The sequence below is a fragment of the Orcinus orca genome, chromosome 1, assembly GCF_937001465.1.
Source record: "Orcinus orca chromosome 1, mOrcOrc1.1, whole genome shotgun sequence".
In the NCBI taxonomy this organism is placed as follows: Eukaryota; Metazoa; Chordata; class Mammalia; order Artiodactyla; family Delphinidae; genus Orcinus; species Orcinus orca.
In genome coordinates, this window is record NC_064559.1 from 27,183,676 (window position 1) to 27,208,063 (window position 24,388).

The 24,388-nt window shown below is 34.1% G+C and overlaps 1 protein-coding gene across 11 annotated transcripts in view; it reads right to left on the bottom strand.

Annotated features, from left to right (window-relative positions):
* Positions 1 to 24,388, bottom strand: part of KCNT2 (potassium sodium-activated channel subfamily T member 2) — a 413,914-nt gene that overhangs the window by 135,515 nt on the left and 254,011 nt on the right. For all 11 annotated transcript variants that reach the window (XR_007476555.1, XM_049708188.1, XM_033415453.2 and 8 more), the window contains one exon: positions 18,341 to 18,449. Coding sequence is in view for 10 of the 11 variants with exons in the window: in XM_049708188.1 (XP_049564145.1) it covers positions 18,341 to 18,449 (109 nt within the window). In the remaining variant the exon portion in view is untranslated. The remainder of the gene's footprint in view (positions 1 to 18,340; positions 18,450 to 24,388) is intronic.

Below are 24,388 nucleotides of genomic sequence, written 5' to 3' on the forward strand. Positions count from 1 at the left end.
CTCTGCTATTATATATGCATATGGGGTGGGGGAGAGGTAACTAACTCACTTATTGGTGTGTTCATTGCCAGACTATCAGGATCCACAGCTAGCAATGACTTTGTATTATCGAGATATCCTGCACTTTGAGTTGGATTCAGCAATTGAGGCAACTTTGGGGTATTTTTCATAATGAATGAGTATCTTAATGTATAAGGGAAAAACACTGTACATGGATACTTGGGTGGACAAAAAGATTTGAACTGTGGCTGAAACTACTCTCACCCCATATTCATTCTCTCCTTCTTCCTTTTAGTAAGAAGCTTCATTTTCCCTCACCCATCCCCAAGGTTTAGCTGGGTGCATGCTTGTCCAGGGAGAAATGACATGTCTCAACTCCTCTTTTAGTTAAATACGGTTACTAGACTAGGTTTTGTAAACTTCTGGATTAATATTTTGTAGACACATCCACTTCCCCTACACACTGTCCCTCTTTGCTGGTGAGACCACATAAGTGGCAAAAGTCCAGTTTTGATTATGCAGACAGAGATGACTCCTTAGCAATGATCAAATCTGTCCATGTTTTCTTTCTAATTTCCTTCCCTTGTTGAAGACAGCATTTCCTCTTTCGAAATCTTGTATTTTCTTCTCGTCCCTGTAAAGTTGCTGTTTTTACTCAGCTCTTTCTCTTGGGTTGCTTGCCATCAGAGCATAAGCACATGAGAGCAAATGGTGTCGCCCCCAAGTGTGCCAGGCCACCGGCAAGGTCCTGATCCCTCAGAGCCTAACTTGCCTTATCTTTAAAACTGTAAATCATAATAATATTTACCTCATAGGGTTTTCTGCGGAGAAAAGTAGATAATGAATATAAAATGCTCATCAGAATTCTAAACAGGTACTATTTATCACCACAATCCTACATTATTAAAAATAAAAAGATAGATTTCAATAAACCATCTTGAAAGAACGTCAATAATACAGTTGTAAAATTTAAGTAGCAAAACGATACAATATAACTCCATTGATAAAAAAGCTGACTTCTGCATATATGTTCATGTGTGCATACGTATGTCTGAATAAGCATGAAAAATTGTAAGAATGGGAATCAAAATGTTAATAGTAACTCTCTTAAGGAATGGGAAACAGTTTTCAAGGGCTACGACTTTTAAAATAGCAGGATTATGTGAGATTTGTGGTTTCTGTTTTATGGCTATTTTTATTATTTTTGATTTAAAAGCTCTTCAGATAAGCAACTGCAATTAAAGCTACAAATTTATAGATAGATACGATCAAATCTATTTTCAAGGCCCTTTTGCTTTATGGAAAATCAATTTGTTAATTACATTTTAACAAGTCAGAATATTTTTTTAAAAGTCTGCCTCACAGTATTTTTTGAGCTTGTCTATGATTTAAAGTACTGGAAGCTTCTTCCATGCAGTTGCTAGGTAACAGCTCTTCAGAAAGCAGTAAGCAACAGTGGACAGTGCATGAAACCAATCTAGTCCTGGATTTTGATTTACAGAAATCAAATATCCTTTGGAGAAAGAGCTTTTAAAGAGAAACACGAAACAGGGTAAATTTTAAAAATTGAATGTTATTTGTTTTTATTTTATAGGGAAAGAGTTTATTACATAGACCGACTGAACAAATTGCATTATAAACCTCTCACATAGCCTTTGCTTATTAGACTCTGTTTATAAGCATGAGTGGGTTGATTGCCATGAAAATTGCTTCTTTTTCTTCGAGGAGAGTAATCTCTAACAATCGAGTTTTATTTTGATCCTGTTTGTTTAATCAATAAAATACCAGTCGGAGTGTGTGTGTTTGTGTGTGTACATGAGCAGACATCATACTTCTGCCAATTCTAGGACTGTGAACCATTCAATGGCTAAGAATAGGTTTAAGTAAAGCTTTAAAAGTCATTTAGTTTCACAAGATCTAAATACAAGATGCTTATTAAATATACAGAATTCAACCCAGTTTGACGCTGGCAACGTTCTATAAACAGACGTATTTCACTTCAGTAAGATTGAGTATAAAACACATTTTTGTGTGTTTCTAATTGCTTGAATCCTTATGTTAATGCTGTAATTTTTTTAATGTATCATACTAATTAAGTGCTCAAAGGGGAATCATTTCCTGTATCCTAGAGCAAAACAGTTTAAATTTTAATAACCTCCTTTATTTTAAAACATGTCACAGAAACAGCAGTCTTAATATTTTTTGAAAAATTGCTGACCTCAGAACTCCATTTATTTAGGTACTAACCGAAAGTATTCATTTCTCACTAGCTCATGATAGTAATTGATGTCATGAGAGTTAATGATATAGTTATTGAATTGCCTTAATATATTATAATAATACGAATCCCAAATAGGATTTCAAGTTTTATGCTAAATGGTACATATATATGTATGTATGCATGTGTGTTATTAAACCTCACAAAAGTTTTATGATATATATTGTGTTAAACAGTTTTCAGATAAGCAATTAGATGTTCAGAGAGGTCAAGTTACTTGCCTAAATCCATTATTAACTTAAATTCACACAGCCTATAAAGAACTCTACAAAAGTTATACAAGTCTAAAATTGATTAAGGAAGCACATTACAATAAGTGAATCTTCTAGTGGTTTTAATCTCCCCTGAACTTACTTTAAAGCTTACTACTTGCTACCAGACGGACAAGTGGTTCAAACAACCTCTTAATTGAACTGAAAAAATACAAACACCACGTTTCTCAAAACCCCATCACTTAATGAGGGAGTTTGGAAGGAATGTGGCCAAATCTGACCTTGAAATCAATTCCATTGCTTTTCAATCACACACACCCCAAAATCATAGCTGGACTAAAATGATTTGAGTCACTGATTCAAAGGGATTTTGAAAGATCTCTAGAAAATTTATTAGTAGCAAATATACTGCGATAAATTTTATAAAGGACATAAATGCAAGTGCTCTAAGAAGATACAAAAGGATACCTTTCCTGCTCTGCAGGAATCAGAAAGAGTATCCCCAAAGAAGTGATGTTTAAACTAAGATTTTTAAGGATAATTAACAGTAGTTAGTTGAAAGGTGAAGAAAGCATGCAGAGGTGATTTTCTTAAAAGTAAATCAGAGAGGCAGGAGGATATTTAAATTTTTATGGAGATAAATTAACAAAGAAAGAGGTTTGAAGATTAAGGAGAGAAAAATATCACAAGGTTGCTGACAAGGTACAACGTGATGGGGTCCAGCCTGGAGATAAGGAAATCCTATTGTAACAGGAGAAAAGCAGGAAATGGTAAGTGAAAAGGAAGTAACACTAGGAAAATACGGTAGCAAAAATCTGAGGAAATTTTCACTCATTGGCTTCCCCTACCTAAGAATTAAGAGGTGAACTAAAGATTGAAATGGTAACTGCAAGAGTAAGAGTGTGTTTTGATAAGGAAAAAAAAATCCACACTGTTAAGGGCCTGTGAGCTGCCAGACCATGAGTTCACAGTGATACAAGTCTGATCCACGGTGTGATTTTTTTTTTTCCTAGCAAGGCTCAGTCAAGGAGCAGGAAAAAAGAATCCATCTGATAAGAATTTTGTTTGTTTGTATGTTTGTTATTGTCAATCAGGAGGCATAAAAAGTTAAAACAAAGGAAAGCAGTATATACAGATATGAGGTTGGCTGAATGACACAGAGTTCAGGTGGTTTAAAGAGGACAGGACAGAAAAAAGGAAGGTGGGGCACAGAAGACTCTAGACCGATAAGGCATCAGAGCTATGCTTCTCAGCTGTTCATGATGAAGGACAGATGTTTCTTTTCTTTTTAATTTCCAATGCATTGCAGACACATATGCAGTTCTAATGTGCATGCCTGTATAGAACTCAAGCCATATGTGACTCACCTATGAATATGATATGATCCAAACCAGTCTACTCGCTTATCAAAGAGACAACACACTGTGGTGCACTAGGGTGTCACAGATTGCTAGCAGATTGCTATCAAAGTTTCTAAATGCTCACTGTCAATTTGGTATTTATTTTATAGCTTAGTAAAAGTCTGTAGACTGAAACTGGTTTTTGGCCCACACTTTGAGTAGCACTGCGTTAAAAGCTAATTGATTTACAATGTTGGGCCAATCTCTGCTGTAGAGCAAAGTGAAAAAATAAAATAAAATAAATTAAATAGGTCTCACATCAAAAAAAATTTAAAAAGCTAATTGAAAAGCATTGCATCAATGAAGTGGAGGGGAAGGCTTTAGATAGCACTAGATGGTTGAATTAGCAAAACGGAAGATTGAGTTTGGGTACTGTGGGTCTGAATAGTGTAAATAGGCCTGAAATCACTTGGGAGGACGTCAGGGGACAGGTATACACTCCACTACATATCTTTTTCACTCTAAATCTCTGGAAATCATTGTCAATTAAACTGGAAAACAGACTTTCTGAACCACACATTCCATGAAGACTAAAATATAATCCCAGCATTTGTAGAAATACATTATAAAGTAGGAAAATGTTGCAAAGGTGCTCCTGTACTTGACTGAAAGAATCATTACATTTGGAGCCACAAGGCATAAGTTCGAATTCCACGTCTTTAAGCACGTTAAGGCTTTGAGCAACGATGCCTAGTATCATATTAGACAAGTTGGTATAGTTATGTATCTCTGTCTTACACAAATGTAAACTTCAGATTGAAATAACACAGAAAAGCAGCAAACTACAGCAAACTACAGCAAACTCCCATGATAAGTAAAGTTTTTTCTTTCCTAAAAATAGACAATAAGTGGAAATAGGCACTTCTGTGAGTACACACCTTTTCCTTATCAAAGACAGAAGATGCTACGATCTGCCTGATCTACCCACGCAAACGACAACCCATGGCCATATTTATAGTTGTCATGTATAACCTGAGACAGCTGTTTTCAGCCATGTCATTACTCTGGACAAAACTGCAAAGGAAACTCTCACCTCATCTCTTCTCTTCATTGGGTATTTAGGATACACTCATTGGCCACTGCCAATGAGTGTATCCTAAATACTGTTTTTCAGCAGTCTCCCATAATAATCAAATCTTTTCCTTTCCCTCCAAAATGTCCATGCTTACAGAAATAAACAGGTAGATAGACGCTACTATCAATTAGATATTCATCTAACAATCTTAATAAAGAGACCTACAAAAGACGATTGAAATTTCAATTTTACCAGGAGGCATATGCAATTTAAAAGGAGTTTCTTAATGCAAAGTGAGGTTGACTTAATGGGATAATTGAGGCATGTGTCTTGTCTTGCTGAGTCCTTGCCTACTATGGACTATTCTTCCACCAACCAACCCCTACAATTTTTCAACATGATGTTCACATCAACAGATTCCAAAAAAATGAAGTAAGTTAGGCATTTCAGTCCTTCACGATCCACACATTCTTTTTGATCTTAGGAGATAATTCTAGGGGTTGCTAAAAACTCTGTCTTTAAGAAAAGTAACTATTGGAAAAATAAACTGATTTGAACTATTACATGATGGATCCTTGGATAATCCAGAGGCAAAAATCATAAAGAAAACATTGATGATTGTGCAAGAAGGAGACAAAAATTCTGTTAGTTAAAAACACCATGAACACAACCGAAAGACAACTGGCAAACTGAAAAAAAAATGCAACTTTCAAAAAGTCAAAATGTTAGTAATTTTAGAATACAAAAAATCTCTACAATTCACTAAGAGAAAAATAGTCACCTCTGTAGAAAATAACGGTAAAGCGATGTTTTATACACAAATGCACACACAAATTAAATATACAATAGATACATGGAAATGTGCAACTGTTAGTAATCAAAACTTTAAAATTAAAACAAACTATTAGTGGCAACACCACATGTCTCTTAACAGCACACATTCTGGAGACAGAAAACGTGCATTTAAGGTCCAGCTGTACCACTAAGTTATGGTACCATCAGCATTTTACTTAACATCTTCCTGTCTCAGTTTTCTCATCTGTAAAAGGGGAATAATACTGGAATCTACCTGTGGCAGCTAGCCTTCCAGACAGCCTCTATGACAGGCTTTAGATCCTGTGTCATTCCCACCTACACAGAATAGGACTGATCTTGTGACCAGTAAGATATTGTGGAAATGACAGAGTGTGATGGCCAAGGCAAGGACATTCTGGCTTCTGCTTTAAGGAAAAGTCTAAGAGGTAAGGAACTGAGGCCTCCTGCCAACAGCCAGCACTAACTTGCCAACCATGTCAGTGAAAAGGGGACCACCCTGGATCTTCCAGCCCAAGTCAAGCCTTCAGATAACATAGCCCCAACTGACATCTTTACTGCAACATCACACATATCCTGATTATTACTCCTCCCAAATTCCTGACCCACAGAAACTGTGAGACAATGAGTGTTTACTGGTTATACTGTGAAGATGTGAAGTCATTAACTCAGTATCAGCAATAGATAACTAATCTACTATCTTAACAAGGTTGTGATGAAAATTCATTGAGTTACAATACTCTGTAATGACCTATATGGGAAAAGAATCTAAAAAAGAATGGATATATGTATGTGTAGAACTGATTCGCTTTGCTGTACAGCAGAAACTAACACAACATTGTAAATCCACTATACTCCAATAAAAAATTAATTAAAAAAAGAAAATTCATTGAGTTAATCTATAAAAAGTAGTCATTGCACATAGTAAGCATTAAATAAATGTCAACTGCCACAATAATAATAATATAGTTCTTATATTATTTTTCATTCAGCCAAGGGGCAAAAGTTAAAAGGAATATTGCTCACTCCTGCAATGATAAGTTATTCATTTCTGGAGAGCAAATTGGCATTGTGTATTAAAACCCATAAAAGTACACATACCATTTAACCTAGGAATTAAACTAGATAATCATCTTAAGGCTATTATAACACAAGTTCACAAAAACCTCTTTTATGATAATTGAGCTTTTATTTTATTTTTTTTAGTTCCAGACAAAACTGAATCTTAAGAAGCTGAAAACCTAATAATGAATAAAAAATCGAAAAAGAAACTGATTTTGTCAAAATTACTAATTTACAATTTCAACATATTACAAATTTCTTTTTCTTATTTTTAAACATGTAAACTTCCAAAATTCTTTGGAAATAACTTATCTCAGCTAATTACATTCACCTTGGTGGTTTTAAAAATAGCTACCCCTTTTTAAATTGACTTATTTTTCATTCCTTATTGGAAGGTGAATTTAACATTCTCAAGGAGGAACTAGGTATTGGCTAATTCATCAGATTTAGTCCTTATGATTTACTACACAGAATAGCTTGATGGTTTAAATGAGAACTGGGCACCAGTGAAAGTTGTCATTATATCAATATATTAAATGAGAGTTGGTTGTGGGTTATATAAAAATATGCTAATTGCACAGATCTGTAAGTTCACATACATTATCTTTTACCCACATAATAGTGATACTTCAGGTCTATACAAACATATTATAGCCTATACAAACATAACCCCTTGTTGTAATTAAGTTAACATCTTCCCTGCTTAGATATAACTATTTGCAAATTTTTTCATGGCATTAATTACACTTGATAATTTGGATCTTGTGGGAAAAATGTGAAAATGTAAACTGCATAAATAAATTAAAAACAACCATCTTCAGGCTTCCCTGGTGGCGCAGTGGTTGAGAGTCCACCTGCCGATGCAGGGGACACGGGTTCGTGCCCCGGTCCGGGAAGATCCCACATGCCGCGGAGCGGCTGGGCCCGTGAGCCATGGCCGCTGAGCCTGCGCGTCCGGAGCCTGTGCTCCACAACGGGAGAGGCCACAACAGTGAGAGGCCCGCGTACCGCAAAAAAAACCAACCATCTTCAACAAACTTACCTTCTAGCTAGTATTACATTTCCATATAAAATACAATTTAATGTACATAAATAGTATTAATAAAATTGTTACCCTACTTTAAGGAATTTCCTATCTTGCTTATTTCATCTGTATTACTCTTCATTTTAATATAATTTCTAACAATGACTTATAGGTGCATAATTTATATACACACCACATCTTGTATATCTTATGTATGTGTTCTCATATGAGACACTTTACTTCTTTCTACATCTATTCTTACAATAAAAACTGTAATGGATGTCTTTTTATTTAAATGTTGTGTGCAGGTCATATTATTTCCTCATGAAAGCTTCACGTAATTGTATAAACCGATACTAGCTGATGTATCCATCCTTTTTGGATTTCCGCATGTGCATCCTTTTACCACTTTATACAGTACTCTCATACCAAGCATTTCCCAATACCTCCAGAGTAGCACTCTACGGACACATATTTTAATGACACTGCTAGAAAAAACGAATGTTGCAGAAAAAGTTACGGGGTCTGTACCTAGATTTCTGGTGTTCTTTTCCTGTGTCACTCCTTCTCCTGTAGAATTCCTTGTTACCACATCATGGTGGAAGATTACTTACTTATTTGAAAGCTTTTTGTGAGATAATAGAAAGGATATATATTGATTTCTATCCCCAGTTTTCCTGACACAGAACTCCTGAAACCATTGTAATATCCTGGTTGATAAGAGCACTCGGAACATCTCTTGTTATTATATTTGGCTTCAACCCAGTCGCTGACACGGAGCTCTTAAAACTGTTGTAAATTCCTAAGTGATAAGAGTACTCGGAGCATGTTTTGTCCTAATGAGGTGGCTCTGGGTGGGCTTCTGGATGGCTCCAGGATGGGACTGGTCACCAGAAAGACCAAGTTGTGATTAGAAGCTTGGAATTTTCAGTTCCAACCCCGTCTTCCAGAGAGGGTAGAGGGGCTGGAAGTGGAGTTAATAAATGGTCATGCTTACGTGAGGAAATCTCCATAAAATACCAGTAGTCAGGGGTCTGGAGGGCTTCCAGGTTGGTGAACACATCTACCCTGGGAGGCTGATGCACCCCAAATCCACAGGGACAGAGGCTCCTGTGCTCAGGACCCTCCCAGGCCTTGATCTATTTACCTCATCATCTGGGGGAGTTTTGCAGGTCTGGTCCCTTAACCTGTGGGATCTGATGCTATCTTTGAATAGACAGTGTCAGAATTGAGTTGAATTGTAGGACACCCAGCTGGTGTTGCACAGAATTGCTTGGTGTGGAGAAAAAAAAAAAAACCCACACATTTGGTGACCAGAAGTGTCAGAAGCGAAGTGCTCGGTGTGAGAAGTAAAGGTCACAGCAGAGAAACAGGAGGAAAGACCTGGGGTTTCCCCGACACAGGTGGAAAACTGTACTTTTTTTTTTTTCCTTTTCACTATTTCATACATTTTTGCATATTTTTATTCTCCTGAGTTACAGTATTACTTTTCAACATTCTTAACAGATCATTTAAGTTTTTAAATCATACGAGTTAAATGAACATCTAAGCAACTACAAATAGATTCGTTAACTGTTATAGTATAATTCATATTAAATATGAGAATACACAAACAAGAGATGGAAAGTTGCAAAGATAAAATTATTTCTCACTCTTCTGTGGCTCTCACAGTCAACTTATTATGAAGTCTAGAGAACATCTGAAATGATTCGTGAATCCGTTCTCACCCTGAACGACCATTAGGGTCAATCTCTCAGTATCGTTCACCTGAACAAATATAATAACTTCCCAAATAATCACCCCATGAGGTCCTTTTTGTCCTCTTCCCTGCGCTCCATATTTCCCCTGGAGTCACTCTGTTAACTAGTTAAAAATTTACACCTTTACCTAAAACTTTCATTAGCCTCTCATCGCTTCTCCAACAACATTCCAATTCTTTAGTAAAGCCTATTTCACAATCGCACACACACACAACACCCACACATGCGCATGTTTACAATATGTCCTTATGCAGTATGATTTGAGGCAATGTTAGATTAAATAAACTCCCATTATAATATTTGCTCTCTCCACTTGTTGGCTGTCCTAGTATTAGGATCTCATTCTTTTGGGGTTAAAAATTGTGTTTTAAGAGACTCTTTTCAATACAGAAGTAACTATTCCAGGAACAGGGATATTATATCAAATCATGAAAACTTTACTAAATTAGAACATAATTGGGATCATGAGTTTTGATATATAAGGAGGGTGGCAAGGGTTGAGGAGGAGAATTCTAAGGTTACAAATGAAGTTCTCTGTAGAAAGAAAAAGCTCAGTTGAAATGCTATTCTTGGGATGAATGTAAAGGTGCACTCCCTGGTTATTAAAGGGTTAGAGGTAAAGGAAATTAGAAAATCTGCCATTGGAATAGATAGCTACTCCATCTTCATCTTCATTATACCACTAGTGCCTAGAACAATTTATTGCTCACAGTAGGACTCAATAAAAATGTCTTGAATGAGTAAGCAAGAATAAAAGAGGATATACCGGTTTTCTTTATGAAACATTCATATCAAGAAACTACTTTACAGACTGAAAATCATAGGCCTGGGTTGTGATAGAATATGTCTGGCACTTTCCTAAGACAGAAGAAGAAACACGCTTCTCTGGTTTCCAGAATCATGAAAATGAATCTTTGAGAAATATACAACCATAAGAAAATTAATGGAGAAAAACATAAAGATGCTTTGAGTTAATTAAATTATAAGCGGTCCTCAAGAAAATGGCTTTAAAAACCTAATGGTCAGCAGCAATTAATCAAGTGTCAAAGAGAAAAGGCAGGAAATATGGTTTGGCCCATATTTTAAACTTGTAAAAGTCACAGAAAGGAAAAACAAATACAAGATTGATATTTTATTAGGAGGAGCAAAATACAGGAATGCATTTAACTTAAAAATAATCCACAGCAATGTTAATTTTTAAATTTTTGATTAAATGGTCCATGGCTATATAAGAAGTTAACATTCCAGGAAGGGTGTTATGTGAAAGGCTACATGGAAGCGCTCTGTTCTATATATACCATTCTTCTGTTGATCTAAAATTACTTCTACAAAAAAACTTAAAAAGCAAATGCAATTAAAAATAAAATGTTGATTTTCATCTCTTAGGGGTGAAAATGTTATCTTGGCTATGTAGCAGAATGTCATTCTTAGGAAAAACATGCTTATGTAAAAATGTGTGTGTGTGTGTGTGTGTGTGTCTGTGTGTGTGTAATACACAGAAGATGAAACAAATGTGGAAATGTTCACTGTTGAACGTAAATGGGGGTAATACACATTTTCATTGTATAATTTTAAAACTGTATGTTTGATTTTTTTGCAAAGTGAAAAATAGTGGGAAAAAAAAGTAAAAACTCCAAATTGTGCTGGGTCTAAAGATGGCCTTATGTTAAGTGGTTTCTGATAATCTTCACAATAAGACAAAAATCAAAAAGAAAATATTTCCATCTAAAAATGGAGAATTTTCAAAGTTTTGGTAATTTATCTTTGAAAATATAAGAATTCAAAGCATTATGTTTTTAAGTAGGTTGAAAGAATGAAGTTTAACATGGTGTCTATGTGGGTGTATATGGGAAATGAAGAAATTATTCAGCATGAAGAACTCACACATCACCATTTGGTAAAAGCCAAGCCTTGTGCATACATATGTTATCTAGAAACAGCTAAGATAATTTCCAATATTTATATTGCTTAGAAATATTTTTCCACTCTCTTTTTGGGGAGGAAAAATTGAGGCATTGGAGTGTCTGGTGCGCCAGTAAAAACCGATGGCTAAACTTTTAGTCAAATCATTTCTCCAATATGTGCGTATGTGTGTGTGTGTGTGTGTGTGTGATTTTAAACAATATTGTTTTTATAACGGTAGCCATCCATGACTATATACTATAAGAAAAACATATGTTTATAGAGTATTGTCAATGATATTGTTAGAAAGTATTTCCTTTTGCCCATTTTAACTTTTTTTGCAATTAAGATCTTTTTTTGTTTCTTTTTTTAAGTTGCCAGAACTCACTCCTATAGTTCTAGTATCATGAATCATTCTTCTCGGCACACTTTAGTGGTGAAGGAGAAAGAATTTTATTCATTCAGCACTTTACTATTGTGGTCTGATTCTTCCATTCATTCAGGAACTTTAATTCAAATCTGTTACTTAGGAAATATCATCATCGAAGCATGGGAAATAAAATTCATAGAAAATTCACAAATCACTTACAAATTGATTTTATGTTCCTCACTCCTACAAATTTATTTACAGACATATGTTTACATTCTTTACTCCTACTTGTGGGTGAAAATTTATCAATTTGATTTTTATGCCTTCCTATATTTGTTAAAATGAAGTGGGAAATTTCCAGAGAACCCAGTAGTTGAAAGAAAATTAGTCGATAAAGAAAAGGGAATTGAATAGTCACAGATGACCTAACACTTTATTTGGCAGGGGGAGTATAGAGTGGGAACCTAAATTTAGCAATTAATTTACTCAGATAATAGGGGTTCACCCTCTCACAGATTTTCTGAGTAATTTCATCTGATTAGGAGACAAACAGCAAAGATTTTCCATTCAAGTGACAAACTGGAGAGTACAGTTCATTCTTTAAGTTCATTCAAGGCTTTGCAGTAAAGGAGTTCTTTTCCTAGTCAGGTACATATTTTTCTTGTCCATTTGTTTTGTTTTGTTTTGTGTATTTTTTTTAAAGAATTTCGGAATGTACAGTGAAGAAAAAGATATGGGTTTGGTTTTATTCTGATTAAAACGTGGGCTACAGAAACACATCTAAAAACTGAACTACTATAATGTTTTGCCTTTTTCATCACAGTTTTGTCACTAAGGAGAGACAATTTATGAACAGTTCAGCAATGTGGAGGCGAATCTTTTTTCCAGGTAATTTCAGGTCAAATATTTGACCTGGAGAGGCTTTACTGGAATTGCTAGTCCCACAAGAGGCTGACAAAGAGTACAAGATGTTATAAAACCACATTTTTCTATTAGTCATAGCTAGGGAACACTGCCATTACCTCTTCCTATGTTCAGTACCAATTCCCACTTCTAAAAAAGAAGTGCATTGACAAAATTATTTCTCACAGGAAAAAAGATTTAACATAACCAAAGCTATATTACCATTCAATTTTTCACCTACAGAGGTTGACAAAAAATAATCCACTAGAGTCATTTAAAAATAATGATGTTGGGACTTCCCTGATGAAGCAGTGGTTAAGAATCCACCTGCCAATGCAGGGGACATGGGTTCGAGCCCTTGTCCGGGAAGGTCCCACATGCTGTGGGGCAACTAAGCCCATGCGCCACAACTGCTGAGCCCACGCGCCTAGAGCCCGTGCTCCGCAAGAAGAGAAGCCACCGCAATGAGAGGCCCACGCAGCACAACAAAGAGTAGCCCCCGCTCGCCGCAACTACAGAAAGCCCACGCGCAGCAACGAAGACCCAACACAGCCAAAAATAAATTAAAAAAAACATATAAAAAAATAAAAACAAAGCTGTGAAAGAATGCTGGCATCCATATACTGAAAGGAGGAAACAGTGAGTTTAGGCTGACATCGATGGTATGAAGATGTAACTGTCTCCTACAATACACAAATGACATTCATTATTGAAAATATGATGGGAATATGAGAGCAGCAATAAGTTTATAGATACAATTTGTAAATACTCAGGAGAAAAAGGAAAGGGAGTGTTTTGAAACAGCCTAAGTAAAACCTGATTATGGCATGGACAAGGGTTGTGTCTGTGGATAAGCCTGAGATATTCAGGGAGTGGAACCATATACCACTTGATGGACTGGATACAAACAATGGAATAATGAAAGACTCATGGGTTTTGGGCTTGAGTTCTAAGTATTAATAGATGCTGCTGGGAAGAATGGGGGTGAAACAGATTTTAGGTCAGGGAAAATCAGTAACTATCTCTAGATATCTTAATTTTGAGACAGCTATTAGAAACCTAACAGGAGACACTGACTATTTATTTAGAGGAACAAGACAGGAGTTCATAGTGGATATTTGAGGGAGAGACTCAATTTTGGAAATCAAATAAATGGATGAGCTCCCATAAGGAAAAGGTATTCTAGGAAAAAAAGAAAATTCTTTTGAATTTTCTTCGTAGAATATCTTATGATATGTGGATAATGGCAATTTTATTTCTCTTTTTCCAATACTTATTCCTTTTATTTATTTTTGTAGTCTTAACGCATGCCTTAGGATTTCCAGGACAATGCTGAGTAAAAGTGGTTTTAGTAGGCATCCTTGTTTGTACATAATCTTAAAGACAGACTCTCAATATGTGACCACTAAATATTTGTTTTCCTCTAGGTTATTTTGTAGATAACCTGCCTTAGGTTAAGAAGTTCCTTACTTGTAGCTTCCTAGCATTTTATATTTTTCTGTTTTTAAAATTTTGAAGGGATGTTGAATTCTCTCTCAAATGCTTTTTTGTATCCATTGAAATAATAATAATATTTTCTTCTTTGAAATGACGATCTACTTCTAGAATAATTCCAACTTGGTGATGATACATTATTTTTTAAATACATTACTTTGCTAATATATTTTCTATAATTTTTCAACCATGTTAATCAACTAAATTGGTCTCTAATTATCATTCCCCATACTATGCTTAATGAGTTTTGTATCAAGGCCATAATCCCATACAATGAGTTAGGGAGACATCTTTCTTTTTCTGTTCTCTGGAAAACATGTGCAAACTGAAAATTATGTGCTCTTTGAATGTCTATAATAAGCTCTTTGTAAAGCTTCATGGGAAACCCTCAGTTACTTTTCCTGGAGACAAAGATAATACAGACTATTAGGAGGGTGAGACATAGGTATTCAAGATTCATGACAATCATCAATTTGATAGGTACTAATTACTAGTGGCTGATGTTCTTTTGAGTAACTTTTTTAATCATAACAACCCTATGGGATAGTTTCTCTTATTACCCTCACTGTACATATTGAAGAACTCAACCTTGAGAGATCAAGAAGCCTGAGATCATGCAGTCATTACATAATAGAACAAAGATTTGACTGAGGTCAGCCTCATTCCAGAATTTGCAATATATATCTATTCACTTTGACAAATTTATTATAAAAAAGGGCAAACTGCTGAAAATAAATACTGTTTTTCTATGAACCAATTTGTGTTTATTTTCTTCTTGAAAATTGTTGTGATTAAAATAATCAAATTATCTGTGAAGGATATTTTTATTTTACTTGAATCATTACAATTTATACTTGGGCTCATATTCAGAAATCTTTTATTGTAACTATTATTTTCCTGAGGATTTTGTTCTTTCTAACTCTAGGCTCACTATGTTAACTTTCTCTCTTGTTGACATGAGTAAGAGCATATCTTTTCTATTGCTGAAATCATGTCCATATGGACTTTTCTTCTGTGAATCTGATCAAAATGTAGAAAATAATTGTATTTATAATTAATACTATAATAATTCATATAATAATTGTTTTTATAATTAATACTATAATAATTCATTCAAATAATAGTGTAACAATTCCATAATTTACTTTAATGAATGCCTACAGTCTTTTTGTTCAGGAGAAAATGATCCATAAATTATATAAATGGTATATCTGCATAAAGTAATAGTTACTAGGTTGCTACATATGTTTTTGCTTTCTAATATTTTCCATACATATCAGTTGACTTTTGAAGTTCTCCCTTTCATATTTTAAAAACGTGGATTTACTTTAAAAAAATACATCAATGATAGTCATGCTAGGAGTTCTATAATTTAGGGGACGTGAAGAAAGTAATTAAATAAATGGAAATAAAAATATATTTTATATCTTGTGATAATTGGAATCATGCTGTTTAATACTCATGAGACTACAAGGACAAAAATATAATATTACCAAGTAAATATGATTTAAGATTAAAGCAATTATTATTTTATTACAAACAGTATTCATTATCTATTGCTGTATAATAAATGACTCCAAAATTTAGTGGCTTAAAATAATCATTTCATTTCTCAACATTCTGTGCGTCAGCATGGATTTTTGGGTTGGTTGATGGGTGAGTTGGGAGCTAGGGAGGTGGGGTGCCAGGGATGGATGAGCCTCACTTTCCATGTGATTTTTCATCCTTGGAAAGACTAAATCGGGATTCTTCACAAGCAGTCTCTGGGTGGTGTTCCTATGAAAGGCAAGCAAAGGCTGGATGGCCTTTTAAGGCTTAGTTTCTAAAGTCACACAATGCCGCTTTTGTCACAGTGCATTGGTCAAAGCCAAGTGACAGGACAACCCATACTCAAAGGGTGGAGAAATAGATTACACCTCCTCATGGAAGAAGCCGCAACGTGGAATCACAACAGGACACAGACACAGGGAGCATGGCTCATTGGAAGCCATTATTTTAACAACCTACCACACCAACGAAATGACAGCTTGATATACTGCCTTTTGAAAGGTTAAGTCCATAATCTTTTTAACCTCATGCTGAGATATAAAGCACATTATATTGGTTTGAGAGTCTCATACATCACCCCAAACTGTTTCTTATGACATTTTAATGAAACCAGGGTGCTTTCATCTTTTCATATTATAAAAAGAGTTCCTCTGAGATGTTTTAATCTCAGCCATAAAAGAATACAGACATTATTAAAACGAATTTCAGCAGATGCCATAAATGAGAAATAATGAGATAAACTATTGGGATAGAATTTTAAAACTGTTCATTTTGATGGATTTATCGAAATAACAGCAAAATAAGAATGTGAAAGAATCAATTCAAATCATTTTGTAAAATGATTTGTTTGTAAAATAGACAATTCCAGTGAGTTTGGTCTGTTGTGAGCACATCAATGGCTTGCTAAAGGGAGAAAAACTAAAATCTGCTCTGAATTTTAGTTATAGCACATTCAAAAGTAAAAATTGTTTTCCCAAACGACATATTGTTTTAAGATCCACATTCAATATTCATTTATTGAAGACCTAATATGTTTCAGATATTATTTATTTAATCCTTACTCCTAATTCTAAACAATGGAATAGAGACATTATATTATTATGGTCATTTAACAAGAGAAAAATATAGGAGCAAAAATACTAATATGCTGAGCTAAATCTTAAATGTTGGCACTCAAAGTTAAATATATTTTTAAGAACTTCAGTGCTGTGCCATTACTATCTTCCTAAAAATTTTATCATAGCAAGTCATTATGAGGTATGAAGATTTCGCAAAAATATTCCTTTTCCTAAATAATATTAAAAATAAGGCAGCTTAGTTACAAACTTTTTTTAGATAAATAATTGGCACTTCTTGAATGTTAATAACAAATGTAACTGGCCAAGAATGGAATACTTTACATGTATTTTTCCATTCAATTTCAAAAGATTGTCTACAAAGGAGGTACTGTTACTTTTAATTTTCGGTTTAGGAAACAGGCTTAAAGAAACCCTGGCACCATCTAAACCATTTAAATTCACAGAGACCATTTAAATTCTCAGAATCTTTGGTTAGTACTTTAAAAAAATCTTCAAAACAGATTGTAAAATGCTGCCAAAGTTGAGAGTCATTGCCTTAAGTTGTTTCCTATACTTTTTTAGAAAAAAGTGATGTCATTAGCAGCAAGGTTAAAAGATAAGAGTCAGAGAAAATTGAATAGCAATAATTTCATGATTCTCATCATTATTTTAAAATTTCTTAGTGTTTATAATGTTTCTTTTAAATATCATATGCTAATAGGTAAGCATTTTAAGGTATGTGAATACATCTTCTGAAGGACATACATTTTGCAAATGCATACTTAAAATGATTTACATTTTAACGATTTTTGAAGGTTTAGACCATTAAGGTGAAATTTTATAAAAATGGTTCTTATATTTGAAAAAAAAGTATATAAATTACTGCCTGGATCAAAATCAATTCCTACAGAAGCACTTAAGAAAAAAATAAAGTACCATTTTACTGTTCAATTTTCTAACAGTTTAAAGTATAATGTCTTGTGGATAATTATTTTAAAAGCAGCGCCTGAATGAAAAATTCACATGTATCTTGTTCTTGAATTGTTTTCAAAATCCACCCCCAAATTAAGTCTATTTAAAATCCTTGAATATATTATATTATTCTATTCCGTGGTAAGTTTATATATTTATAAAATGATCTATAGCAAAGTATTGTCTATCTATATGTAAACATAAGTATAAATTAGTACGTATAACATTTGAAACCTGTGTCTATATTATGTACTCAACTAATCACGGCTAATCTATTCAAGCTTACTAACGTATCCAGCAAGTTCGGTTACTAAAATCACCAAATTATATAAAAAAGTAAAAATTCACCACAAAAATTCACATTTTAAAGTGAATAAATCCTCATAACAAGTAGATGATAAAAAGGAAATTCTTCTGTTCTACAGAAACATGAATGTAATAAGTTACCACTAACTTCAGAGACATAACTCTTACAATCAAAATGGGAATTTGAGGCAATTCAAAGGATCTCATTCAAGGCCAAACTTACCAGCAAATTTGATATGGAATTTATTTTCAGGCTTTAAGATCTGGACATACAAAGGGCAATTTGGAGCAAAATCTTTTACAGCCCATGCTCTCAAAATTGTTTGGTGGTCCTGAAATGATAAAAATCAAAATATCATGAGATAAATTGAAAATTTTATAATATATTAAGTAAAAATCATCAGTCAGTGTGTGAAATGGTCATATCTACAGTTTAAAATTAAGCATATGAAATCATTCTTTGTGAGGTCTTACTATTAAAGATAGTTATTATTTCTATAAAAGAGATCAACAATACCTAATTCAATCAGCAGTAATTATCAACACTTAGGAAATTAGCAGAGATTAAGAGGGAAGTCTCTTGACAAGCTTAAAAGTAATTTTCCCAGAAAATACTGGAGGGGCAGAAACCTTCAGAAATGCAGCACAACTGTTAGTTTGTAATAACAGTTTCCATGGAAAAAAAATATGGACATAAAATAATTTTAACATAGTTAGAAAGATTGGTAAAAGGGGAATGACTGCAGTGACTATTTGTGAGGAGAACACATTAGTTTACTTTTTATATGACAATAAAGATAAAAGGATTTTGACTGTGTGTGTGTGTTGGAAGACCAATAACGTTCAGATATTAAAAAAATAACAGAAAAAAGATCTTTTAAAAAAGATGCTAAGACTGAGAACAACAGTGAAAATCATGCTTACCATGAAATTTTACACATAGTGTCACCCTATAAATTATTACTTAATTAACTGAATAAATCAAAGCAAATTACAGCTGTCCCTCAGTTTCCCGGACTCTCCGTGGACAATAAAATACAAGGATGCTCAAGTCCCTCATATAAAATGGCATAGTACTGGGGGCTTCCCTGATGGCACAGTGCTTAAGAATCTGCCTGCCAATGCAGGGGACACAGGTTCAATCCTTGTTCTGGGAAGATCCCACAGGCTGCGGAGCAACTAAGCCTGCGAGCCACAACTACTGAGCCCATATGTCACAACTACTGAAGCCCATTTGCCTAGAGCCCGTGCTCTGCAACAAGAGAATGCACCACAATGAGAAGCCCGCACACCGCAATGAAAAGTAGCCCCTGCTCACCGCAACTAGAGACAGCCCGCAGGCAGCAACAGACCCAACGCAGCCAAAAATAAATAAATACAATAAATAAATTTATTAAAAAAATAAAATGGCATAGTATTTGCATATAACCTATGTACCTCCTCCCATATACTTTGAATCATCTCTAGATTATTATAATATTTAATACAATGTAAATATGATGTTAATAGTTGCTGGCAGGCAGTAAATTCAAGTTTTACTGTTTGAAAATTTCTGGCATTTTTTTTCAAATATTTTTGATCCACAGTTGGTTGAATCTGAGGATGCAAAACCCTCAGATACAAAGGGACAACTGTATTGGAGAAATTTGCTACTCAGCTACATTTATTTTATTTATTTACTTTTTTATCAAAGTATAGTTGATATACAACATTATATAAGTTACAGGCGTGCAATATAGTGATTCACAAGTTTTAAAGGTTATACTCCATCTATAGTTATTATAAAACATTGGCTATATTCCCTGTGTTGTACAGTTTATCTGTACATAATAGTTTGTACCTCTTAATCCCCTACCCCAATATTGCCCTCCCTCTCCCCCTCTCCCCACTGGTAACCACTAGGTTTGTTCTCAATAAATGGTAGTCTGTTTCTTTTTTGTTATATTCACTAGTTTGTTGTATTATTTAGATTCCACATATAATGATACCATACAGCATTTGTCTTGTCTGACTCATTTCACTGAGTATAATACCCTCCAAGTCCATCCATGTTGCTGCAAATGGCAAATTTTCATTATTTTTTATGGCTGAGTAATATTCCATTGTATATATGTACCACATCTTCTTTATCTTTTCATTTGTTGATGGACACTTAGGTTGCTTCTATATCTTTGCAATTGTAAATAATGCTCCTATGAACAGTGGGGTGAATGTATCATTTTGAATTAGTGTTTTAGGTTTTTTTTCAGATACATAAGCAGGAGTGGAACTGCTGGGTCATACGGTAGTTCTATTTTTAGTTTCTTGAGAAACTTCCATACTGTTTTCCACAGTGGCTGCACCAATTTACTTTCCCACCAAGAGTGTACGAGCATTCCCTTTTTTCCACATCCTCACCAACATTTATTATTTTTGTTCTCTTTGATAACAGCTATTCTGACAGGTGTGGGTGATATCTCATTGTGGTTTTGATTTGCATTTCCCTGATGATTAGTGATACTGAGCATATTTTCATGTTCCTGATGGCTATCTGCATGTCCTCTAGCCACAAAAATCAGAGAAGAAAACAAAATAAAAGAACTCCAGATTGGAAAGGAAGAAGTAAAACTGTCACTGTTTGCAGATAACATGATACTATACACAGAAAATCCTAAAGATGCCACCAGAAAACTACTAGCGTTCATTGGTGAATTTGGTAAAATTGCAGGATACAAAATTAATATACAGAAATCTGTTGCTTTTCTATACACTAACAACAAAATTTCAGGGAGAGAAATTAAGGAAATAATCCCATTTACCATCGCATCAAAAGGAATAAAATATCTAGGGATGAGGAGGTAAAAGACCTGTACTCTGAAAACTATAAGACATTGATGAAAGAAACTGAAGACCACACAAACGGATGGAAAGATATATTGTGTTCTTGGACTGGAAGAATTAATATTGTTAAAATGACCATACTCACCAAAGTAATCTACAGATTCACTGCAATCCTTATCAAAATACCAATGGCATTTTTAACATATCTAGAATAAATAACCTTAATATTTGTATGGAAACACAAATGACCCCAAATGTCCAAAACTGTCTTGAGAAAGAAGAATAGAACTGGAGGAATCACACTCCCTGACTTCAGACTATACTGCAAAGCTAATCAAAACAGTATGGTACTGGCACAAAAACAGACACATAGATCAATGGAACAGAATAGAGAGCCCAGAAATAAACTCACATATGTATGGTCAATTAATCTACAACAAAGGAGACAAGAATATACAATGGATAAAAGACAGTCTCTTCAATAAGTGGTGCTGGGAAAACTGGACAGTTACATGTAAAAGAATGAAATTAGAACACTCCCTAACACCATACACAAAAATAAGCTCAAAATGGATTAAAGACCTAACTGTAAGATCAGAAACCATAACACTCCTAGAGGAAAACATAGGCAGAGTACTCTTTGACATAAATTGTAGCAATATTTTTTTGGATCCATCTCCTAAAGCAAAGGAAATAAAAGCAAAGATAAACAAATGGGACCTAGTTAAACTTAAAAGATTTTGCACAGCAAAGGAAACCATCAGCAAAGCGAAAGACAATATACAGAAAGGGAGAAAATATTTGCAAATGATATGACCAAAAAGGGTTAATATCCAAAATATATAAACAGTTCATTCAACATCAAAAACCAAACAACCTGAATAAAAAATGGACAGAAGACCTGAATAGATATTTTTCCAAAGAGGACATGCAGATAACTAATACATTTCAACAAAGAAAGCAAAAATATGTTCTAGTGTAGCACTGCCCATGCAATAGCCACTAGCCAAATGTGACTGTTTAAACTTAATAAAATTAATTAAAATTAAGAATTCAATTCTTTATCACACTAGCTACATGTCAAGAGTTCAAAGCAACATGCAGCAAATTCAAAACTGTATTAGATAGTGGAGATATAGAATATAGAGCATTTTCATCATCACAGAAAGTTTTATCTGACAATACTATTAAGGAAAAGGAGGATTAAAAATATAGGTAGATCTGAGGGACTACAGTGCAGAAAGAAGAAACTGTTGTCAATGGTTTGTAACTTTAAGTTGCATGAAAGTTAATGAAGAGTAAACCAGAATTCTTTACGTGAACAGTGTGTGTCTTCCAAAACATAACAACGAGCCTAATATGGTGTGATAGTTAATTTTATGTATCAACTTGACCAGGTCACAGGGCGCCCAGGTATTTGGTTAAACATTGCTCTGGCTGACTGGGAAATACCAGAATATGGAGAGGCAGAGAAGAGAAACCACAGACTGTGTGTAAAAATTTACACAACATTGGCTGACCCCTGAACCGTACATGCATGGGGCTGAATAAAAGCAATCTGAACTAAGACTTGAATCACTGACACCTGCAAGGGTGATATTGAGTTGGATCAAATTAACTGCTTTCTAAAACAGGAACATCAATACTCTTGGAGGAATACAAGAGAATCCAAGGCTTCGCCACAAAGCACTATAAACAGAAAACAAAGCAAAATTACTGAATATATGAAGTGGCAGAAAAATTTGACCTATTTTCATTGGAAACAAACAAATAAAACAATACCCAATAGCTGCTAGTCTCTAGATGATCTAGATGTTAAAATTATCAGACAAGGATTAAAGCAGCTCCTATAACTAAGAACCGCGAGGTAAAGGAAAATAATGCTTGTAATAAACAGAGAAAAAAATCAGTAGAGTAATAGAAAATACTTTAAAAATTAAATAGAAAACTAAAATACTTGAAAAATATTCACTGGATGGACTTTGAGATAGAATGGAAATGACAGAGGAAAGAGTCAGTGAACTTGATCACAGATCAATAGAATTTATCCAATTTGAAAAACAAAGAAAATAGGAATGGAAAAAGGAACAGAGTTCAGGGACTTTTGGAGCAAATGTGAAAACATCTTAAGTAATGTAATTGGACTCCCAGGAAAGAAACAAAAGATAAATTAAAGCAGAAAATTATCTGAAGAAATAATGGTCAGAAACCTCCCAGTTTTATGAAAGACACAAATTTACAAGTTTAAGGAGTTCAGCAAATCCCAACTTATGTACACAAAATGATAACCACACCTAAGCACATTGTAGTCAAACTGTTGAAAACCAAAGATAAAGATACTATCTCAAAAGCAGCCAAAGAACAACAGTCATAAGACCAAGGACTCTCATCGAAATCATGGAAACTGGGTGACAATGAAACAATAGCCTAAAGTTCAGAATGATGAGGAAACAAAACAAAAACTTGTGAAACCAGCATTTTATATATAGAGAAAAATCCTTCAAAGAGGTGAAATAAAGGACTTTTTCAATAATAAAATCTAACAAAATGTGCTGCCATCAAAATCATACTACAAGAAAAGTGTAAGAAACTCCTTCAACAGGGAAAGTTAGAACTTCAGAAACCAAAGAAGAGTATTAGAAATGGTTACCATTAGAATGAATAGAAAAGACTATTTTCCTCTTAATTTCTTAAAAATATATGTCTGTCTAAAGCAAAATTTATAGAATTGTCTGTGGGGTTTCAAATTTATAAAGATAACTGACATCTGACAATTACAGCATAAAGGAGAGCAGAAGAGGAATAAAAGCAAAGTATCTCATTTTAAAAAGTGGTATAATATTAACATGAATTAGACTATAAAAAGTTAGTGAAGTGTATTGTAGTCCCTAGAACAGTCACTAAAAAATATTCAAAAGGTATTTCTAAAAAGCCAATAAGTATATTAAACTCAAATTCCAAAAAAAATTCAAATAATTTTTAAAAAGTAGAAAAGAGGAAACAGAGGAACAAAAATCAGTGGGAAAAAATAGAAAACAATTTAGAGTTACAACCAACCACAAGAATGATTATATTAAACGTTAATGGACTAAACATACTAAAACATAAAGAATATCAAAAGGACAAAAGAAGTAAGACCCAACTATGAGCTATTAAGAAGAGATGCATTTTAAATATAAAGTTACTGATAGGATAAATGAAGTAGATAATAACAAGAAAACAACACAATTTAAAAATGGGCAAAAGATCTGAACAGACATCTCATCAAAAGCATGCACAGGTGACACACAAGCATATGGAAAGATGCTCAACGTATTATGTTGTTAGGAACTGCAAGTTAAAACAACAATGAAATACCACAACACACCTACTAGAATGACTAAAATCTAAAACAGTGACAACACCAAATACTGGTGAGGCTGTGGAGCAGTAGAAGTCTCATTCATTGCCG